This window comes from Aedes albopictus, chromosome 1 (assembly GCF_035046485.1).
Source record: "Aedes albopictus strain Foshan chromosome 1, AalbF5, whole genome shotgun sequence".
NCBI classification, from domain to species: Eukaryota; Metazoa; Arthropoda; class Insecta; order Diptera; family Culicidae; genus Aedes; species Aedes albopictus.
In genome coordinates, this window is record NC_085136.1 from 184,482,603 (window position 1) to 184,501,929 (window position 19,327).

Consider the following 19,327-nt stretch of genomic DNA (forward strand, 5'->3'; position numbering starts at 1 on the left):
GCAGGGTCAACCCCGCCCGCGCCCTACTGCTGAGCGGACATCAAGAACTGATGCCCACATGCAACCCGATCTGACCTGCCCGCAAAGGAAGGGTATCACTACCCTTAAGGCCCTATCAGATGCATCCGTAGGTTGCAGACAGCAGGGTCTCACCTACCCCGACCCTTGCCGGGGACCCCTTTCCAACCGCGGGCTCAGATCCAACCCAGTAGACTGATGCCACGACAGCACCGCTACCGGGACTTCCTCTTCGCGGCCACATAATCTCTGTAAGGGTCGATCTCGACCGCAGGGCACCGGTATGACCTACGAAGCCGACTCCGAACCCCTGGACCACCTCTTGTACTGCATCTGGACTAGCCACTCTCCGAGTCCACGCGCCACCTCCTCTGTAGCTCCCAGACGTTATGGGCGATAGCCGTTGAAACGGCGTTCCAGCCAAACTCATCCCTACACATCCTCTGGCCAAGTTGTTCGGGTTTGTGTCCTCCCCGCATGTGGCAAGCATGCGGTCACGCATTGTGCGAAAACGCGGGCACACGAACAAAACGTGTTCCACCGTTTCCTCTAAACCATTGCACACTGGGCATTCGGGAGAATCCGCCTGCCCGAAACGGTGTAGATACTGTCGGAAGCAACCATGACCTATAAGGACCTGAATCAGGTGGAATGTAACTTCCCCATGGCGCCTATTAATCCAACTATCTACCCTCGGTATCAACCTATGGGTCCGATTCTGTCACATTCGCCCGAAAACCATTCGCCCGAAAACCATTCGCCCGAATCACAAACGCCCGAATGACAAACGCCCGAATTCCAATCGCCCGAATAGACCATTCGCCCGAAAAGACCATTCGCCCGAAAAGACTATTCACCCGAATGACCATTCGCCCGAAAAGACCATTCGCCCGAAAGACCATCAGCCCGAAAGTCATCCGCCGATTCCATGCAATTTTCTTTGGACAATTTTTTTTTCCTAGTTTGCTATGATGAAAGTATAAGGATAGACGTATCCGACCAATCGCAAGAGCAGCTGGACTAGCGCCAATAATAATCATATTAGCTTAGTTTGAAAGAACGGCCTATGTTTTGAAGAAGGCCTAATTTCTTGTGAAAATATTACATAATAGGTCATTAATTAATTACCTGCATCGGCTGTTTTCCTACTCTCCGCATCGACCAATGTGGCGCTAGCTTCTATGCGCGAAAAATCGCTAAAAGTAAATCGCAAAAATATTGTATGGCGAATAGCATCTAAAGGCAAATTTATCGAAGTGGAACACATTTTTCGAAAAAATATTTGGTAGTGGTTGTGCACAATGGTGACCACTATTAAGCCTACCAAATATTTTTTCGGGAAAAGCTTTGTAATTCAAGTAATTCAAGTTTAGATGCATTTCGCCATACAAAATTAAATTGATTTACTCCTGCTGATCAACTGTGGCTGCGCGCAAAGCGGGTAGTCCATTGTTATAGCATTGCTAATCGAGAGGATAGCGCCAAAACTTCAGCACAGAGTGGTCAATACTTTTAAGTTAATAGTGTTCATGATTGATCTACTTGGAATAACTACGTATCGTTAAAATGAACAATAGTTCATAAAAATTAAAACGTGTGAGCTAATGGATGCAGAAAAAAAACACCAAAATCGCGATAATTCAGCATTCTTATTTGAATAAGCTGTTCTTTTGAAACCATGTTTTGAATCCGGAAATTGTAAAGAATGAAACGTCAAGGTTACCTATAAAATAACAAATTAAAAGCACAGCCCATGATTGAAAGAAGGACAAATTTATGGTTAAAAATTACATCAAATTCAATTTAATTTCCTTAAAGGTAGAATTAGAAAGAAAAGCCTATCAACAAAAGAAGGGACAATTCCAATAAATGTTTTCACAGCTATGTATATTGCTGAAAATGTTTTTAACAGTACAAGTCTTATATCAGACTGTGTTCAAAGAAAGCAATACGCGTGTTATTACAAAAATAAAAGAAATTAATTATTACAAAGTATTAACATATCACGATACACATAGAACCTTACAAATGCATAAATAAGAGACATCACAAAGTGACGCAGCACAACACATAACATAAATGTGCCCTGTTATCCAGATGGATAACATCTTCCGATCACAGGATGACGAGGTTTCATGTATTGGTTTGGGTCCATCAGTCATCCTGGAATTGTATTTTACTTGGCAGTTTGCCTTTTAGTTCACAGCATTTGTTGCTGTGTTCATAGCTTGGTTTTGTCTAGGAAAACTAATCCTAATCGGGCATCCCGTTTCAGGGTTCGATACTTGAGCTTAACAACTTGAAGTCCGTGGCAGGGGAAGGTTTACATCTCTAGTACTTGACCGCTGCCCGAAATAGCCTGAAAGTCGGCAATCAAAGTGGGATTGCATTTCATGGGCCTCTATTTTCCAGAACCCTATAAATGTGCATTAAAAGTATGGGCATATATATAAGTTAAAATGAAACATACAACACAAAGAACGAACGAATAATAATCTTATAACACATTAAACAATTATTCTGTCTTATAATTGTAACAAATATTTATACCCGTAACACAATCCAACGTTTGAGCAAGAATTTTTCGTTAACCGTTCACCGATTCACGAAAAATTCAGCTCCCATATGCTTCATATCCTTCATAACAATAGTGTTAAGGCCATATACTTAACACTACGATAAAGATAAATAACTTAACCTAAACTCAAAACAAAACCAAAACGAGTTGTGCTACCCGAAAGCCACAATGCTTTCCAGAAACGTAGCGGTGAACAGGACTAACAAGTCCCCAGAAAACACCTGAACTCAAAACAAGATTTATGTTACCCGAAAGCCAAACTGCTCTCCAGATTTTGTAACGAATAAATCTTACCTCAACTAACTTTACTTTTATGGACGAGCTCTGGTCCACAAAAATAAAATGGCCTTAAGACTGAAGTTATAATCTTTCCAACTAGCTATCATTTGCATACACGGAGTTTTTTAGTTGGGCGCCATGTTACAAAAATAAAAGAAAATAAATTATTAACAAAGTATTAACATATCACGATACGTGGAACCTTATAAATGCACAAATAAGAGACATCACGAATAGACACAACACAACACATAACATATATGTGCCCTGTTATCCAGATGGATAACATCTTCCGATCACAGGATGACGAGGTTTCATGTAAGGGTTTGTGTCCATCAGTCATCCTGGAATTGTATTTTAGTTGGCAGTTTGCCTTTTAGTTCACAGCATTTGATGCTGTGTTCATAGCTTGGTTTTGTCTAGGAAAACTAATCCTAATCGGGCATCCCGTTTCAGGGTTCGATACTTGAGCTTAACAACTTGAAGTCCGTGGCAGGGGAAGGTTTACATCTCTAGTACTTGACCGCTGCCCGAAATAGCCTGAAAGTCGGCAATCAAAGTGGGATTGCATTTCATGGGCCTCTATTTTCCAGAACCCTATAAATGTGCATTAAAAGTATGGGCATATATATAAGTTAAAATGAAACATACAACACAAAGAACGAACGAATAATAATCTTATAACACATTAAACAATTATTCTGTCTTATAATTGTAACAAATATTTATACCCGTAACAGTGTACGACGCCTAAATTGATTTCAGAAAAGTATTTTTAAGATTATTATGGTTTTCGGGCGAATGGTCTTTAGGGTGAATGGTCTTTTCGGGTGAATGGTATTTCGGGCGAATGGTCTTTTCAGGCGAATGGTCTATTCGGGCGAATGGTCTATTCGGGCGAATGACTTTCGGGCGTTTGTTACATTCGGGCGTTTGTCATTCGGGCATTTGGAATTCGGGCAAATGGTTTTCGGGCGAATGTGACAGAACCTATGGGTCCACCTTCCTTTGGTGGAACTGTCCCACGCGCGCTGGCGGACAATAGCCTGCAATAACGAAATTGCTGTTTAAATACTACTTCCGGAGGAGTGGAAAAGAGTGAGAGAGAAGTGATGAGAGAATAGACGGGCAGCGAAAAGATGAACCCAATGATGCAAATTATCCACAGTTGATCAGCAGGAGTAAATCTGTTGCGATTTGCAACACTTTGGAAGGGGGATTTCTTCCGCAATGGACTACCCGCTTTGCGCGCAGCCACAGTTGATCAGCAGGAGTAAATCAATTTAATTTTGTATGGCGAAATGCATCTAAACTTGAATTACTTGAAATACAAAGCTTTTCCCGAAAAAATATTTGGTAGGGTTAATAGTGATCACCATTGTGCACAACCACTACCAAATATTTTTTCGAATAATGTATTCCACTTCTTTAAATTTGTCTTTAGATGCTATTCGCCATACAATATTTTTGCGATTTACTTTTAGCGATTTTTCGTGCATAGAAGCTAGCGCCACATTGGTCGATGCGGAGAGTAGGAAAACAGCCGATGTAGGTAATTCATTATAAAACTCGATCCGATTCGTGATGAGGAATATGGAGATTTATAATTTTCCTGTGAATTCATACGTTAATGATCATAAATCTAGTATAAGATATAAATCTGTTTGAGTTACATATCGCACGCTAGATATAAGTTTAGTTAAGAATTCAATATTGCATGATTATGGATGTATATGTGTATAACATTTATGTTGCATGGATATATATAACTCTGTGCGATCATTAAGGATTGTGTATATCGTACTATAGATGTAAGTTTGCATGACATTATTATGGATAGGTACTCACGTTTAGTTCCCCGTTTAATATAATTAACTACCGTTGAGCGAATGTCAGTATCTGATTAAAGCTGTACCCAAATGCGTTAAAATATTTTGATCTGGCTCATGTCTATAGTTGCTTACCGGTTTGTCTGTGTGACCTAACATACGTTATGCACCGCACTCGATTTGATTTTACTGCGTCTAGTATCTGGGGGGCTCAAGTAGGAAATTTAGTACCATATTTTAATTTTATCTCTTCTATACTCACTAGGATTTTTGTATATAGATTTAGGTTTAAGGAAAAACTTATTTTAGATTTAGAAATACTCATAGAAATTTTAGGAATTCATTTACACTGCATTTACGTTGCTATCGAATACCACGTTTTCGTTTTCAAGGTTTTTGTTTTGCTCCTGTTACCTATCGTTCGTCTCTATGACAATTCGGACCGGCGATGGCATTGTCAATCGCTGGCATTGTCGGTCCTTCTACGAGGGGTATTGCTGGACGGATAGATGTGTGCCGCAGAATAGGTTTAAGGAATTTAGGTTTAAGGAAAAACTTATTTTAGATTTAGAAATACTCATAGAAATTTTAGGAATTCATTTACACTGCATTTACGTTGCTATCGAATACCACGTTTTCGTTTTCAAGGTTTTTGTTTTGCTCCTGTTACCTATCGTTCGTCTCTATGACAATTCGGACCGGCGATGGCATTGTCAATCGCTGGCATTGTCGGTCCTTCTACGAGGGGTATTGCTGGACGGATAGATGTGTGCCGCAGAATAGGGTAGGCAACAAAATCAATTTAATTTTGTATGGCGAAATGCATCTAAACTTGAATTACTTGAAATACAAAGCTTTTCCCGAAAAAAATATTTGGTAGGCTTAATAGTGGTCACCATTGTGCACAACCACTACCAAATATTTTTTCGAATTATGTGTTCCACTTTGAAGAATTTGCCTTTAGATGGTATTCGCCATACAATATTTTTGCGATTTACTTTTAGCGATTTTTCGCGCATAGAAGCTAGCGCCACATTGGTCAATGCGGAGAGTAGGAAAACAGCCGATGTAGTTAATTCATTGAACTGTACACTGCTCAGCGATGACCAGAGGCAAAGAGGTGGCAAAACGAACATGGTGTAACTCACAAACGATTTTGCACACATCTGTCAATGCCGCCACATATTCACCCGAACAGCCGAACAACACCGAATGGTTGGCTTTAAAAACTACGGCACGAACGTTCGGCACGCACACAGAAGCAACATTCGCATGTACCGACACCACACCAATAACGTCTCCGGCCTACGATGCTTCGAGATAAGCTGATCGAAAAGCAGCGAAAGCGACGAGAAGACAGGCTTGGATGGAACGCAACAGCTCAACGGCGAAAAGGAGCAGTCAACAAACCTGATCAGCGTCGAGTCTGTTCGTGTGCTATTCGTACGGGAGGTTGGTTTGATAAAACGAGGAAGGTTGAAAACGTATTCGTTGTCGAAAGCGAGTCACATCATTTCGCGAATGTTTTCACCAAATGGATGAACCTGAGACCAAGGCAGTAAACGATGGACCGTTGATTAGCCAACACGCGTGTGGAGTGAGCACCACAATAAAAGTTCTCCCGTGAATGGTTGGAAAGAAAGGCCACCACGTTCGGTCGAAAAGCGAGTCATCAAATTGTGATCGTCGCGAAGATATTTCTTATATCGCCAGTGGAGAAGAAATCCAGGAGTGCGGGCCAGAAAAGCTAGTACCAACGGCGGCCCGACTCCTGCCGCGTGATAAGAAGACAACCTGAGTTGCAGTGGTGCACAGGAATCCGACGGCCCACCTGCCGGGAAATCCAGGGTTAGATTGAGGGAAGTGGCGAGCTCACTGCTGGTGGCCGACAAGCCCTTCGACCGTAGTTTTGGAGGTGCCGGCTCCTGCGAGGTCCACGGGCTGCCCCGCTAACGGGTGCCCTATATCTGATGGTTCGCCACCCTGCACACGAGCTTTCGAGACGTCACTCGGATTGGCCGCACCAACAATCGCTATCCGCCTCAGTATCCCAAAGTCACCATAGTAAGGGGACGCACTCCCGGTCACGATAGAACCGGCATTAAGAACAACTTAACCTCAAGAACCCCTGGAGAGCACTCGAGGATAAAATACCCCAACCCAGCCGCCCACAAGTCATCTTCCGTGGAGACAAGGACCCCGTTTCTGTTGAATGGACCCCCCCCCCCACTTCTAAGTGTTTTTGGAGGTTCACCTACTACGGAGAGGAAAGGAGTGGGCTGTGAAGTGAGGTGACTAAATAATCAACGGCAAACAGGTGGGTGTCCTACCGAATGAATTAACTACATCGGCTGTTTTCCTACTCTCCGCATCGACCAATGTGGCGCTAGCTTCTATGTGCGAAAAAGCGCTAAAAATAAATCGCAAAAATATTGTATGGCGAATACCATCTAAAGGCAAATTCTTCAAAGTGGAACACATTATTCGAAAAAATATTTGGTAGTGGTTGTGCACAATGGTGACCACTATTAAGCCTACCAAATATTTTTTCGGTAAAAGCTTTGTACTTCAAGTAATTCAAGTTTAGATGCATTTCGCCATACAAAATTAAATTGATTTACTCCTGCTGATCAACTGTGGCTGCGCGCAAAGCGGGTAGTCCATTGAGCACCCCAGAAATCAACAACCATGCTGCTGATTGAAGGTACGTCCGCAATCTTTCTCTCTTCATCACCCAGGGCCCCAACGTCTGCAGCACAGCCGCAACGAATGAATAAACTACATCGGCTGTTTTCCTACTCTCCGCATCGACCAATGTGGCGCTAGCTTCTATGCGCGAAAAATCGTTAAAAGTAAATCGCAAAAATATTGTATGGCGAATAGCATCTAAAGGCAAATTTATCGAAGTGGAACATTATTCGAAAAAATATTTGGTAACGGTTGTGCATAATGGTGACTACTATTATGCCTACCAATTTTTTTTCAGTAAAAGCTTTCTATTTCAAGTAATTCAAGTTTAGATGCTTTTCACCATACAAAAAAATGGATTTACTCCTGCTGATCAACTGTGGGTGTGCGCCAAGCGGGTAGTCCATTCATTCATTACCTACATCGGCTGTTTTCCTACTCTCCGCATCTACCAATGTGGCGCTAGCTTCTATGCGCGAAAAATCGCTAAAAGTAAATCGCAAAAAAAAATGTATGGAGAATAGCATCTAAAGGCAAATTTATCGAAGTGGTATACATTATTCGAAAAAATATTTGGTAGTGGTTGTGCACGATGGTGACCACTATAAAGCCTACCAATTTTTTTTTTTCAGGAAAAGCATTCTATTTCAAGTTATTCAAGTTTAGATGCTTTTCACCATACAAAATTAAATGGATTTACTCCTGCTGATCAACTGTGGGCGTGTGCCAAGCGGGTAGTCCATTGGAACATTTCGTGTCTGTAGGATACCTGGGTCGTTGTACCTCGTAGGTCGGGTCGGTGGATGACTCGATGGCTGGATGGGCGGGTGAATGGGAATCCTTATTCCACAAACATAAATTCACACTATTGGGAGATCTTCCAGATCGACACAGAACACACTTTTCCGAATAACACACCTCTCTTTAATATAAACAAAAACTAACACGAACTACATATATTTTAATTACGTAAAACTAATCTAAACATTAACATTCGGCCACGTAGGACCGTCTTCGATCGTGCACCCGTTCTTACTAACTAAACCTTTCTACGCTCTGAAACTATACCCTAATGGACTACCCGCTTGGCGCACACCCACAGTTGATCAGCAGGAATAAATCAATTTTATTTTGTATGGTGAAAAGCATCTAGACTTGAATTACTTGAAATAGAAAGCTCTTACTGAAAAAATATTTGGTAGGCTTAATAGTAGTCACCATTGTGCACAACCACTACCAAATATTTTTTCAAATGATGTATTCCACTTCGATAAATTTGCCTTTAGATGCTATTCGCCATACAATATTTTTGCGATTTACTTTTAGCGATTTTTCGCGCATAGAAGCTAGCGCCACATTGGTCGATGCGGAGAGTAGGAAAACAGCCGATGTAGTTAATTTATTGCTCCCGAACCGTCTGTGGTGAAAATTATTTGCTACCTAGACATCACGTTTGTCTCGCTCAGCATCTGATCTCCAATCTCCTATCGATCCGCTGGATGCATCGATGACGTCACTCTTGTACCTCGAACGAAAGCGAAAGTTATGTGCCTTGCTGATCTAGACTACGACGATCGATCCGATAGGGAGAACAAAGGCGCGAGTAAACCAACAGTTTGCTGTGTTGTGGTTGCATAGATTGGATGGTGAAACTCTAGGGTGGTCCTCATAGACAGTGTCTTTGCATATAGTGTCTTTAGTATTGCCTAGTGAAAAGACAACGCAGATAAGCGAAAGCCAGGGGATGCGTTGATAATAGCAGAATAGCAGTTGTGCTGTTTTTCTTTCTTATTTGCGGTGGGGGCGTGGGTTGATGGAATGGACTACCCGCTTGGCGCACGCCCACAGTTGATCAGCAGGGGTAAATCCATTAAATTTTGTATGGTGAAAAGCATCTAAACTCGAATTACTTGAAATAGAATGCTTTTCCTGAAAAAATATTAGGTAGGCTTAATAGTGGTCACCATTGTGCACAACCACTACCAAATATTTTTTCGAATAATGTGTTCCACTTTGAAGAATTTGCCTTTAGATGGTATTCGCCATACAATATTTTTGCGATTTACTTTTAGCGATTTTTCGCGCATTTTCGCTAAAAGTAAATCGTATGGCGAATAGCATCTAAAGGCAAATTTATCGAAGTGGAATACATTATTCGAAAAAATATTTGGTAGTGGTTGTGCACAATGGTGACTACTATTAAGCCTACCAAATATTTTTTCAGTAAAAGCTTTCTATTTCAAGTAATTCAAGTTTAGATGCTTTTCACCATACAAAATAAAATGGATTTACTCCTGCTGATCAACTGTGGGTGTACGTCAAGCGGGTAGTCCATTAAATGCTTTGGCTGTTTTCCTACTCTCCGCATTGACCAATGTGGCGCTAGCTTCTATGCGCGAAAAATCGCTAAAAGTAATTCGCAAAAATATTGTATGGCGAATATCATCTAAAGGCGTATTTCTCAAAGTGGAACACATTATTCGAAAAAAAACATTTGGTAGCGGTTGTGCACAATGATGACCGGTTTGGTGCCTACCAAATATTTTTTCGGTAGAAGCTTTCCATTTCGAGAAATTCGAGTTTAGATGCTTTTCGTCATACAAAATAAAATGAATTTACTCCTGCTGGTCAACTGTGGGCGCGCGCCAAGCTGGTAGTCCATTATAAGCAGATTTTACATCATTTCCTATTTTTCACGTGATTTTTAAAGTTTTTGTCATCTTGAAGAGGTTTATTTGATTTTAATGTTCAAGATCAGCGAAAGTATAATGATTCATGCTTAGGCATTAGCTTCATACGTTGAAACATTTTGAAAAACAATACAGTCCGGACCCGCTGGTTGGGGGTTTAATAGTTGGGTGGCTTTTTAGTTGGGCCCCCGTTAGTTGAGCAGTCACCCAACTGGATGTCATAATTCAATGTCAAACTGAAAATGACAACCAATCTGTAATTCCGAGGGGCGAGCTAATGAGTTTTTGGTTTCTTAAACTTAACTGATAAACGAGAAGAATTTCTATTTCATATTTCTTAAAAAAAAAAAACAATATGTACAATGAATTAACTACATCGGCTGTTTTCCTACTCTCCGCAACGACCAATGTGGCGCTAGCTTCTATGCGCGAAAAATCGCTAAAAGTAAATCGCAAAAATACTGTATGGCGAATAGCATCTAAAGACAAATTTATCGAAGTGTAATACATTGTTCGAAAAAGTATTTGGTAGTGATTGTGCACAATGGTGACTACTATTAAGCCTACCAAATATTTTTTCAGTAAAAGCTTTCTATTTCAAGTAATTCAAGTTTAGATGCTTTTGACCATACAAAATAAAATGGATTTACTCCTGCTGATCAACTGTGGGTGTGCGCCAAGCGGGTAGTCCATTACTTCGAAACAAATGCAAAACATCGGCAATCTTTATTTTGTCGATCATTGAAAGCGTTTTGTGCGTGCACTTTGGTCCGGGTGGTTTCATAATCATCTGTATTTTCACTTCACCGACTAAAATGGGTGAAAATAATTATTTCTCGCATTGGCCATGTATTTATCTTGCAAAACGTATCAATTTTGCTTGAGAGATGTAAAACAAATTGAAAAATTTTACTTTTTACTTCCAACCTAAACATGATTTAAAAAAAAAAAGAATGCGCACGCCCCTTGTGCTGCTGTCACTTCACCCAACTAACGAATCGAATTCGCTGGTTGGGTGGAGGTTGTGGCTCAACGAGCGGGTTCCGACTGTAAAAGGACAAGATGGACTTAGCCTGACAAAAGAACAAAAAAAAAACAATAAAAGCCATGAAACTGTACCCTGTCCATTTTACCCCACCTGTCCACTTTACCCCCACCACCCCTACTTTGGATTGAAGTGCGTTCTGGCGTGCTTTTTTTTCTTTGCGTGCAGACGGTATCAACTTGTCCAGACTTGTCCATCGACGAACAGCATTCACCCGACCTGGGGCTCCGACACTGGAGCGGGGCCGTTTTCAATCAGAATCTTCCAATACTGAATGGAGCCGGTTCCGAACATTTCGTGTCTTTGCATATAGTGCCTTTACAGCGCACCACTTCCGAAGTTAGGTCCGACGCATGGATTTTGAGAAAAGTCCAACTTCGCTAGTCGAAAACTCCGATTTTCAACTAAATTGAGAATATATACAGTCTCTAGCTACAGATTGTATTTATGATTTGATACGAATGTTTGTATGGAATATAAACACAAAAAGCAAATAAAAGTCAGACTTTACAGGAAAAAGAAAATAAATATAACAGTTACTCAATAAGCGAAAGCCATAAGTTAATCTACTGTACACCAGATGGAACATTAAAATGTATGAATCAAATGAGTATCATACTGTTATATTACCAACACTAATGATATCCCCAATACGCAGAAAATAATATGTAAACATAAGAGCAAGTGAGAAGCATAATCATAAGCCAAAGAAGGGGGCACAGACGGTGAGAGCTGAGAGATGAAGTAACATCATACTTTTACTTTTACACACCAATACGAACGTCTTATTACATTACAGCAGAGACCAATCTGCTCAGAATTAAAAATACAGTGCTTTTTGCTGCGAATAAATCTATAAACAGTTCAAATAATCTCTGAAGAACTCTGTATTTCGGCGCCAAAATGGGTCTAAACGGATGCTGTGGGATCATCAAGTACCTTGTGATTTTAGTGAACTTGTTGTTTTGGGTGAGTGCCTGACTGCGTAACTAATAAAGCAATAATGCAAATTGATTGTTCTCTGTTGCAATGTCCGCCCATTCTGCGTGAAAAAAGAAGGCTAACACGTTTCAAGAACTGCTGCATGACCTTGATATGGTTAAGACTAGTTGGATCATAGCTAGATAAGCGGTCTAGTTAGATACACTGCTTTATAATTTTTACCAATCGGCAAATTGGCATTCACGCCCATGGTTAAATTTCTAAACGCCATTTTTCAACTATCGTGTACATGTATGAGAAAAAATGTACATTACCTAGCCCTCACTAGTATGTCAGTGCAGTAGCCTTAATGAAATGCAATGCGTTTTGTTTTGATGACATCATTATTTGAAAAATTGTTTCCAACTAACTTTTTGCATCAATCTATAGAAAAAAATGAATGAAGTATCGAACATCAGCTAATTTTTGAAATAAAGCAAATGCTATAAATTTCAATCAACGATGAAAATTGTACTGACTCCAACATCATGAAAGTGTGAAGAAAACGTGCTTGTAAAATCATACTTCAAAACTTTTCAAGTAGAATAGTTTTCGAGTTCTAGCTAAATTTAGATTTTTACTAAAAAGAAAATAAATTCAAATATTTTGCGTTACCGTCGTGCGGGGCTACTTTGGACACTTTTGAATATGGATTTTTTGAATTTGAAATATGGTTCAAATCTGTTTGATATCTTTGGGACTATTATAAAGCAATAGTATTCCCTTCATTTGGTTGAAATTGTTTTTCAAACAACCCCTTTATTGCTGGTCAGGAGGCGAAAAAACATCGAATGAATCATAAAAATATACATAACGTATCAGAACTTTTACTCTGTAAGCATTGTTTCTACAGTTCATAAATTTCAAAGGGTTGCTCAATTCGTGCAAAACGTATCGACGTAGCATATACAATCGAATATTTGTATCGATACACATTATAAATGACCGTTTCTCTTAAATAAAGGATTGATGGCCCCCAGACAGCCTTTATGTCTATATTAAAATATCACGCTGCTCATAATACCAAAGGTAGCACAGAACCACCTAAAAACGCATATATTTATTGAAATCATGTATGATATACTATACAACAGTATTGGTACAAAGTAGTATTTTAAATAAACCCGGAATTTTAACTGCAGTTTTGTTTTAATTATGAATGTCCAAAGTAGCCCCCCTCTGGTTCTATGTGAGATGTCTCCGATTGGTGTATGGACAACTTTTTTGTTTATTGAAGGATTTAGTTCAAATTTTGCATGCATCCTACATACATACTCACAATTATTATGTGTAAAAATTGAGGAAATACATTCACTACTCTGTATAAAGAAGCTCCGCACGACGGTACCTTTTTCATGATCAAGTGTTTTATTGCATCTTGCTTTGCACTTTAGATTACCGTGCAAATGTTCAAACGTTTGAAATATTTGGTCACACGTCAAACACCAAAGGAAGTAGCAAGTAAACAAACCGATTATTCCATGCACCACCCAAAAAGTGTAACCGACGCTTAAAAATTCTAGCAGCGAAACGAACCAATGTATGCTAAAACTGGTGGGAGCGTATTGTGGTGGGACAAAAATTTTTTGCAGGGGGTCGAATACGGTGCAAAAGATGCAATAACATGGTTCAAAATTAGTTATTGTTATCTTTCAACCACCTGAATACAGTTTTTGGGTAAAATTGATAAATAAAACTTCGCAGTTTAATGGTGAGAGCAAAGACAAGCAGCCGTAAAACTGGCAACATTTCTTTCGATCACGCTATTAACGATCAATAGATTACCCGCAGGGAGTGCGTTCAGTGCTGGTCAGCAGTAAAATATTTATTTTGTATGGCGAAAAGCATCTAAACTCGAATTTCTCGAAATGAAAAGCTTTTGAGCATGAGCATGAGCATAGATGACCGCACAATTCGTAGTTGCTACTCCGTGATTGACCAGAGCAATCGAAATTGCACAAGGAACCAATGAATAGGGCTTAGGACTAGCTTACTATTCTCAATGTACACAGGTCGAGAGCTCCCAACTTTAATAGGGTCAATAACGGCGCCGGCCACGTCCTTACGGTCATCGAGGATGGGAGGGAATGTTAGTAAGACAAACGTTGTTATAAAGACCGCGAATCGCTGCATCTCCACGTTTGTCTCAGGAAGGATTTTTTTTGTTAGTAGGGTAAGGTACATTGTCAGTCCGGGAGTCACCTATGGTTGGTGATATGATTTGACAATGGATCAATATACACAAACCACCGTTAACAACCGACCACTTTTCGACGCAAGAACTAACCAAAAAAAAAATTCTATCGCGCGTCTCCACTCCACTAGGGAGCAGAAACCTTTAGTCTATTCCACACAGAAATACACTGAACGCGACTCACTTGTCGGCGCCCGGATTTTTCTCGACCGGCGAGCCCGAACCAACACTTTTCACTCTTTTGTGTAAATGCAAAAAATGAAAGAAAATATGTATTAACAACTTGAAGTGTATTGGGAACTAGCGCCGACGGGAAGCGAAAAATTCGGAACCGACTCGATCCACGACGCGTCCACCGCACACTCCAGCATTTCGACTTTGCCTCCAAAAACACACTGAACTGCCCCGTACGAAGATGATCACTGTGAAATAGACGACGACGACGACGCGCTCGCGGCCGAACCAAATGAAAAAGCGGCATTTCGATTTTGCCTCCAAAAACACACTGAACTGCCCCGTACGAAGATGATCACTGTGAAATAGACGACGACGACGACGCGCTCGCGGCCGAACCAAATGAAAAAGCGGCATTTCGATTTCGCCTCCAAAAATACACTGAACTGCCTCGTACGAAGATGATCACTGTGAAATAGACGACGACGACGACGCGCTCGCGGCCGAACCAAATGAAAAAGCGGCATTTCGGTTTTGCCTCCAAAAACACACTGAACTGCCCCGTACGAAGATGATCACTGTGAAATAGACGACGACGACGACGCGCTCGCGGCCGAACCAAATGAAAAAGCGGCATTTCGATTTCGCCTCCAAAAATACACTGAACTGCCTCGTACGAAGATGATCACTGTGAAATAGACGACGACGACGACGCGCTCGCGGCCGAACCAAATGAAAAAGCGGCATTTCGATTTTGCCTCCAAAAACACACTGAACTGCCCCGTACGAAGATGATCACTGTGAAATAGACGACGACGACGACGCGCTCGCGGCCGAACCAAATGAAAAAGCGGCATTTCGATTTCGCCTCCAAAAACACACTGAACTGCCCCGTACGAAGATGATCACTGTGAAATAGACGACGACGACGACGCGCTCGCGGCCGAACCAAATGAAAAAGCGGCATTTCGATTTCGCCTCCAAAAACACACTGAACTGCCCCGTACGAAGATGATCACTGTGAAATAGACGACGACGACGACGCGCTCGCGGCCGAACCAAATGAAAAAGCGGCATTTCGATTTCGCCTCCAAAAACACACTCAATAAAAATGAAAAAGATTATTTGTCTACTTTTATATATTCATCCCTACAAAACCTATAAAAATAAGAAATACAAATATAAACTCATTTTTAAAATCAACAGTTTAATCTTAACCTAATCAGTCCATAATTTTCTAATGGTAATGTATTTAATTGTTCACATAACCTAATCTGTAAGGCTGTAAGTCAACTTATCCTAGCGTTCCCTGTCCTTGGTACTTTCGAACTCAAGTGATGAATGAAGAGTGGAGAGTGTAACGCAGAGACCTCCCCTACCCACTCTTGCGTTACATAAAATTTAACAATTATTTTTAAATTTGAAAGATTCAAAGAATGCAAAGAGTAGGTCTGGTCTATACAAGCTGAATTATAACTTGTCTTTGACTTGTGATAAATGCACAACGGATACTCCTTTGGTTCCCATTAGCACTTACGGCCGATTCCTTCACTTGTGCTACCTCGTAAACCAGATATATCTAGCTCAAAGTCCAAGCGATGGTGAATAAACTGGCGCTAAAGTGCTAATGGGTTAAGCCCTCCCATCGCGTCAAGATTGAATATCCAGGGGGAGGGAACTCGAATTTCTCGAAATGAAAAGCTTTTATCGAAAAAATATTTGGGAGGCACCCAACCGGTCATCATTGTGCACAACTGCTACCAAATATTTTTTCGATTAATGTGTTCCACTTCGAGAAATACGCCTTTAGATGCTATTCGCCATACAATATTTTTGCGATTTACTTTTAGCGATTTTTCGCGCATAGAAGCTAGCGCCACATTGGTCGATGCGGAGAGTAGGAAAACAGCCAAAGCATTTAATTCATTCAAATCTTCATAGTTGTGACATTCACAACCAGAGATACACGCATAGTTTTTCTTTGCGTTTGACGTTTCACACTAGCGCCTTCTGTTGTTATTACAGTCCACCGGGAGATGGTAGTGTGAACGGGACGATGGAATTTTACGTAAAAATGTGTCATATCTGTCTAATTTTGGACTAACATTAGCCAAAAGTGAGACAAAAAGTTAGCCTAACATGCTGACCAGTTAGTCTTATATTAGGCTAATTTTAGGCTAACCCTCCGTACTGGGTAGATTACCCGCAGGGAGTGCGTTCAAGTTGGTCAGCAGGAGTAAAATCATTTTATTTTGTATAGCGAAATGCATCTAAGGGGTCATGCACAAATTACGTCACGCTTTTAGGGGGGAGGGGGGATTTCGCGTAACGTTGTAACGTTTTCCCCGGCAACAAGATCAACAAGACACAATTTTTGATTGACTCTGGCTTAAAAGTTCCGCTTTAGCGCCAATCAGACCACAGCCTGATACGGAACTTCGAGTTCGCAGAATTGGGTGCCCGGATTTAGCCAGCGGCAGTCGTGGAGTCGTGTAACTAATAAAGCCAAACGAAATACAAAAACTGACACTAAAACACCAATCAAATATGCTTGACACTATATTTAAAACAATTTTCGTCTTCTTGCAAAAGGAATAATTAAATTTTTTGGACCAGCCTAATCTTCCTATCATAACACAATTTGTTGTGCGCACAACCGTATTCTTCGGCCTAAGCCTTTTTCTGCCCGTATCGCTGCCTCTGCTGCGTGGAGTCGTTCATGCAGGTACATCTCTCCGTAGAAACCGATCACCAGTTGGTGGTGCTGTTGTGGTAAGCACACTATCACAATAGGTTCAAAATATCACTTCACTCTACTTACATCGGTTCTGCTAATGTCCCCATGCGGATGATTTCTGTTCTATTCACACTACTGTTGCAGAGGAGGAGAGGGTTTGAGGGTTTGATAACGGAGGGGTTATAACTCTTTATAACATTGTTTGCGGCATTTAGAAATGCTGTGCGGATTGTTGTTCGCAATGATAATTGCGGTTTTGTGCCTCGGCAGAGCTCTCGCAATAGCCAACATCCAATAGGTCTGTGTGACGACATCGTGGCCCACGCACCTCTGAACAGAGGCTGGGATGATTTGTACTGGAGCTCGCTTGGCTTAACCAGGGTATAGCTGCGGAAGTGTCGGGCTTTGCACTGGCTCGCTCGGCAGATGAGGGAATGGTAGGTAGGGATCCTCGCTCTCTGCTGATTAAACTTCACTGCTTGGTTTGCGAAGAGATACTGTTCCACGATCGTTTGTTGGGCCCTGATTTTTATACTATCGGGGATGGCAAAGTATTACAGAATTCTTCTTCTTAGTGGCAATCAAATTTGATTGGTTGGTAGAAAATGAGAAGCAGTAGTTCGTTTCTAGAAAATGGGCATGTGCAAACGTTACAACGTGACGACCCATACATTTTTTTTAAGGTTTCATACAAAAAGTGTGACATGGGGGTGGGGGGGGGGGGGTTTGAAAATGGTTCGTTTTTGTGTGACATAATTTGTGTATCACCCCTAAACTCGAATTTCTCGAAATGAAAAGCTTTTACCGAAAAAAAAATATTTGGTAGGCACCAAACCGGTCATCATTCTGCACAACCGCCACCAAATATTTTTTCGAATAATGTGTTCCACTTCGAGAAATACGCCTGTAGATGCTATACGCCATACAATATTTTTGCGATTTACTTTTAGCGATTTTTCGCCCATAGAAGTTAGTGCCACATTGGTCGATGCGGAGAGTAGGAAAACAGCCAAAGCATTTAATTCATTGTTCTTAATGTTACGTCTGTTTGTCTGTGGTGAGTGGAACTATTATCATGAATGAATGAATTAAATGCTTTGGCTGTTTTCCTACACTCCGCATTGACCAATGTGGCGCTAGCTTCTATGCGCGAAAAATCGCTAAAAGTAAATCGCAAAAATATTGTATGGCGTATAGCATCTAATGGCGTATTTCTCGAAGTGGAACACATTATTCGAAAATATATTTGGTAGCGGTTGTGCACAATGATGACCGGTTTGGTGCCTACCAAATATTTTTTCGGTAAAAGCTTCCCATTTCGAGAAATTCGAGTTTAGATGCTTTTCGCCATATAAAATAAAATGAATTTACTCCTGCTGATCAACTGTGGGCGCGCGCCAAGCTGGTAGTCCTTTAACTACATCGGCTGTTTTCCTACTCTCCGCATCGACCAATGTGGCGCTAGCTTCTATGCGAGAAAAATCGCTAAAAGTAAATCGCAAAAATATTGTATGGCGAATACCATCTAAAGGCAAATTCTTCAAAGTGGAACACATTATTCGAAAAAATATTTGGTAGTGGTTGTGCGCAATGGTGACCACCATTAAGCCTACCAAATATTTTTTCAGGAAAAGCTTTGTATTTCAAGTAATTCAAGTTTAGATGCATTTCGCCATACAAAATTAAATTGATTTACTCCTGCTGATCAACTGTGGCTGCGCGCAAAGCGGGTAGTCCCGCTTGGCGCACACCCACAGTTGATCAGCAGGAGTAAATCCATTTTATTTTGTATGGTGAAAAGCATCTAAACTTGAATTACTTGAAATATGAAGCTTTTACTGAAAAAAATATTTGGTAGGCTTAATAGTAGTCAATATTGTGCACAACCACTACCAAATATTTTTTTCGAATAATGTATTCCACTTCGATAAATTTGCCTTTAGATGCTATTCGCCACACAATATTTTTGCGATTTACTTTTAGCGATTTTTCGCGCATAGAAGCTAGCGCCACATTGGTCAATGCGGAGAGTAGGAAAACAGCCGGTGTAGTTAATTCATTCGGCTGTGCTGCAGACGTTGGGGCCCTGGGTGATGAAGAGAGAAAGATTGCGG

At 40.8% G+C, this 19,327-nt stretch overlaps 2 protein-coding genes and 1 long non-coding RNA gene across 7 annotated transcripts in view; 1 reads left to right on the plus strand and 2 right to left on the minus strand.

The window, feature by feature from the left end:
- The window catches only part of LOC109405537 (uncharacterized), a 65,256-nt gene extending 59,815 nt beyond the window's left edge, over window positions 1-5,441 (minus strand). Inside the window, exons 1-2 of one of the 5 annotated variants that reach the window (XM_029856488.2) lie at window positions 4,967-5,112; window positions 4,840-4,906 (exon numbers count right to left, since the gene is read on the minus strand). In XM_029856488.2, coding sequence (XP_029712348.1) covers window positions 4,840-4,906; window positions 4,967-5,029 — 130 coding nt within the window. In that variant the 5' untranslated portion in view covers window positions 5,030-5,112. Of the gene's footprint in view, window positions 1-4,723; window positions 4,785-4,839; window positions 4,915-4,966 lie in introns of those variants that run through there. The other 4 variants (XM_029856493.2, XM_029856492.2, XM_029856495.2 and 1 more) reach the window with 4 other exon arrangements.
- Window positions 5,442-11,884: 6,443 nt separating this feature from the next.
- Window positions 11,885-19,327, plus strand: part of LOC109405497 (tetraspanin-2) — a 45,137-nt gene continuing 37,694 nt past the window's right edge. Inside the window, exon 1 of the mRNA XM_019678597.3 lies at window positions 11,885-12,096. Coding sequence (XP_019534142.1) covers window positions 12,031-12,096 — 66 coding nt within the window. The 5' untranslated portion in view covers window positions 11,885-12,030. The remainder of the gene's footprint in view (window positions 12,097-19,327) is intronic.
- LOC134285365 (uncharacterized) lies at window positions 14,730-17,897 on the minus strand. The gene is made up of 2 exons (XR_009996314.1): window positions 17,298-17,897; window positions 14,730-17,240 (listed from the first exon to the last, which is right to left on the minus strand). It is a non-coding gene; the product is annotated as an uncharacterized LOC134285365 (long non-coding RNA).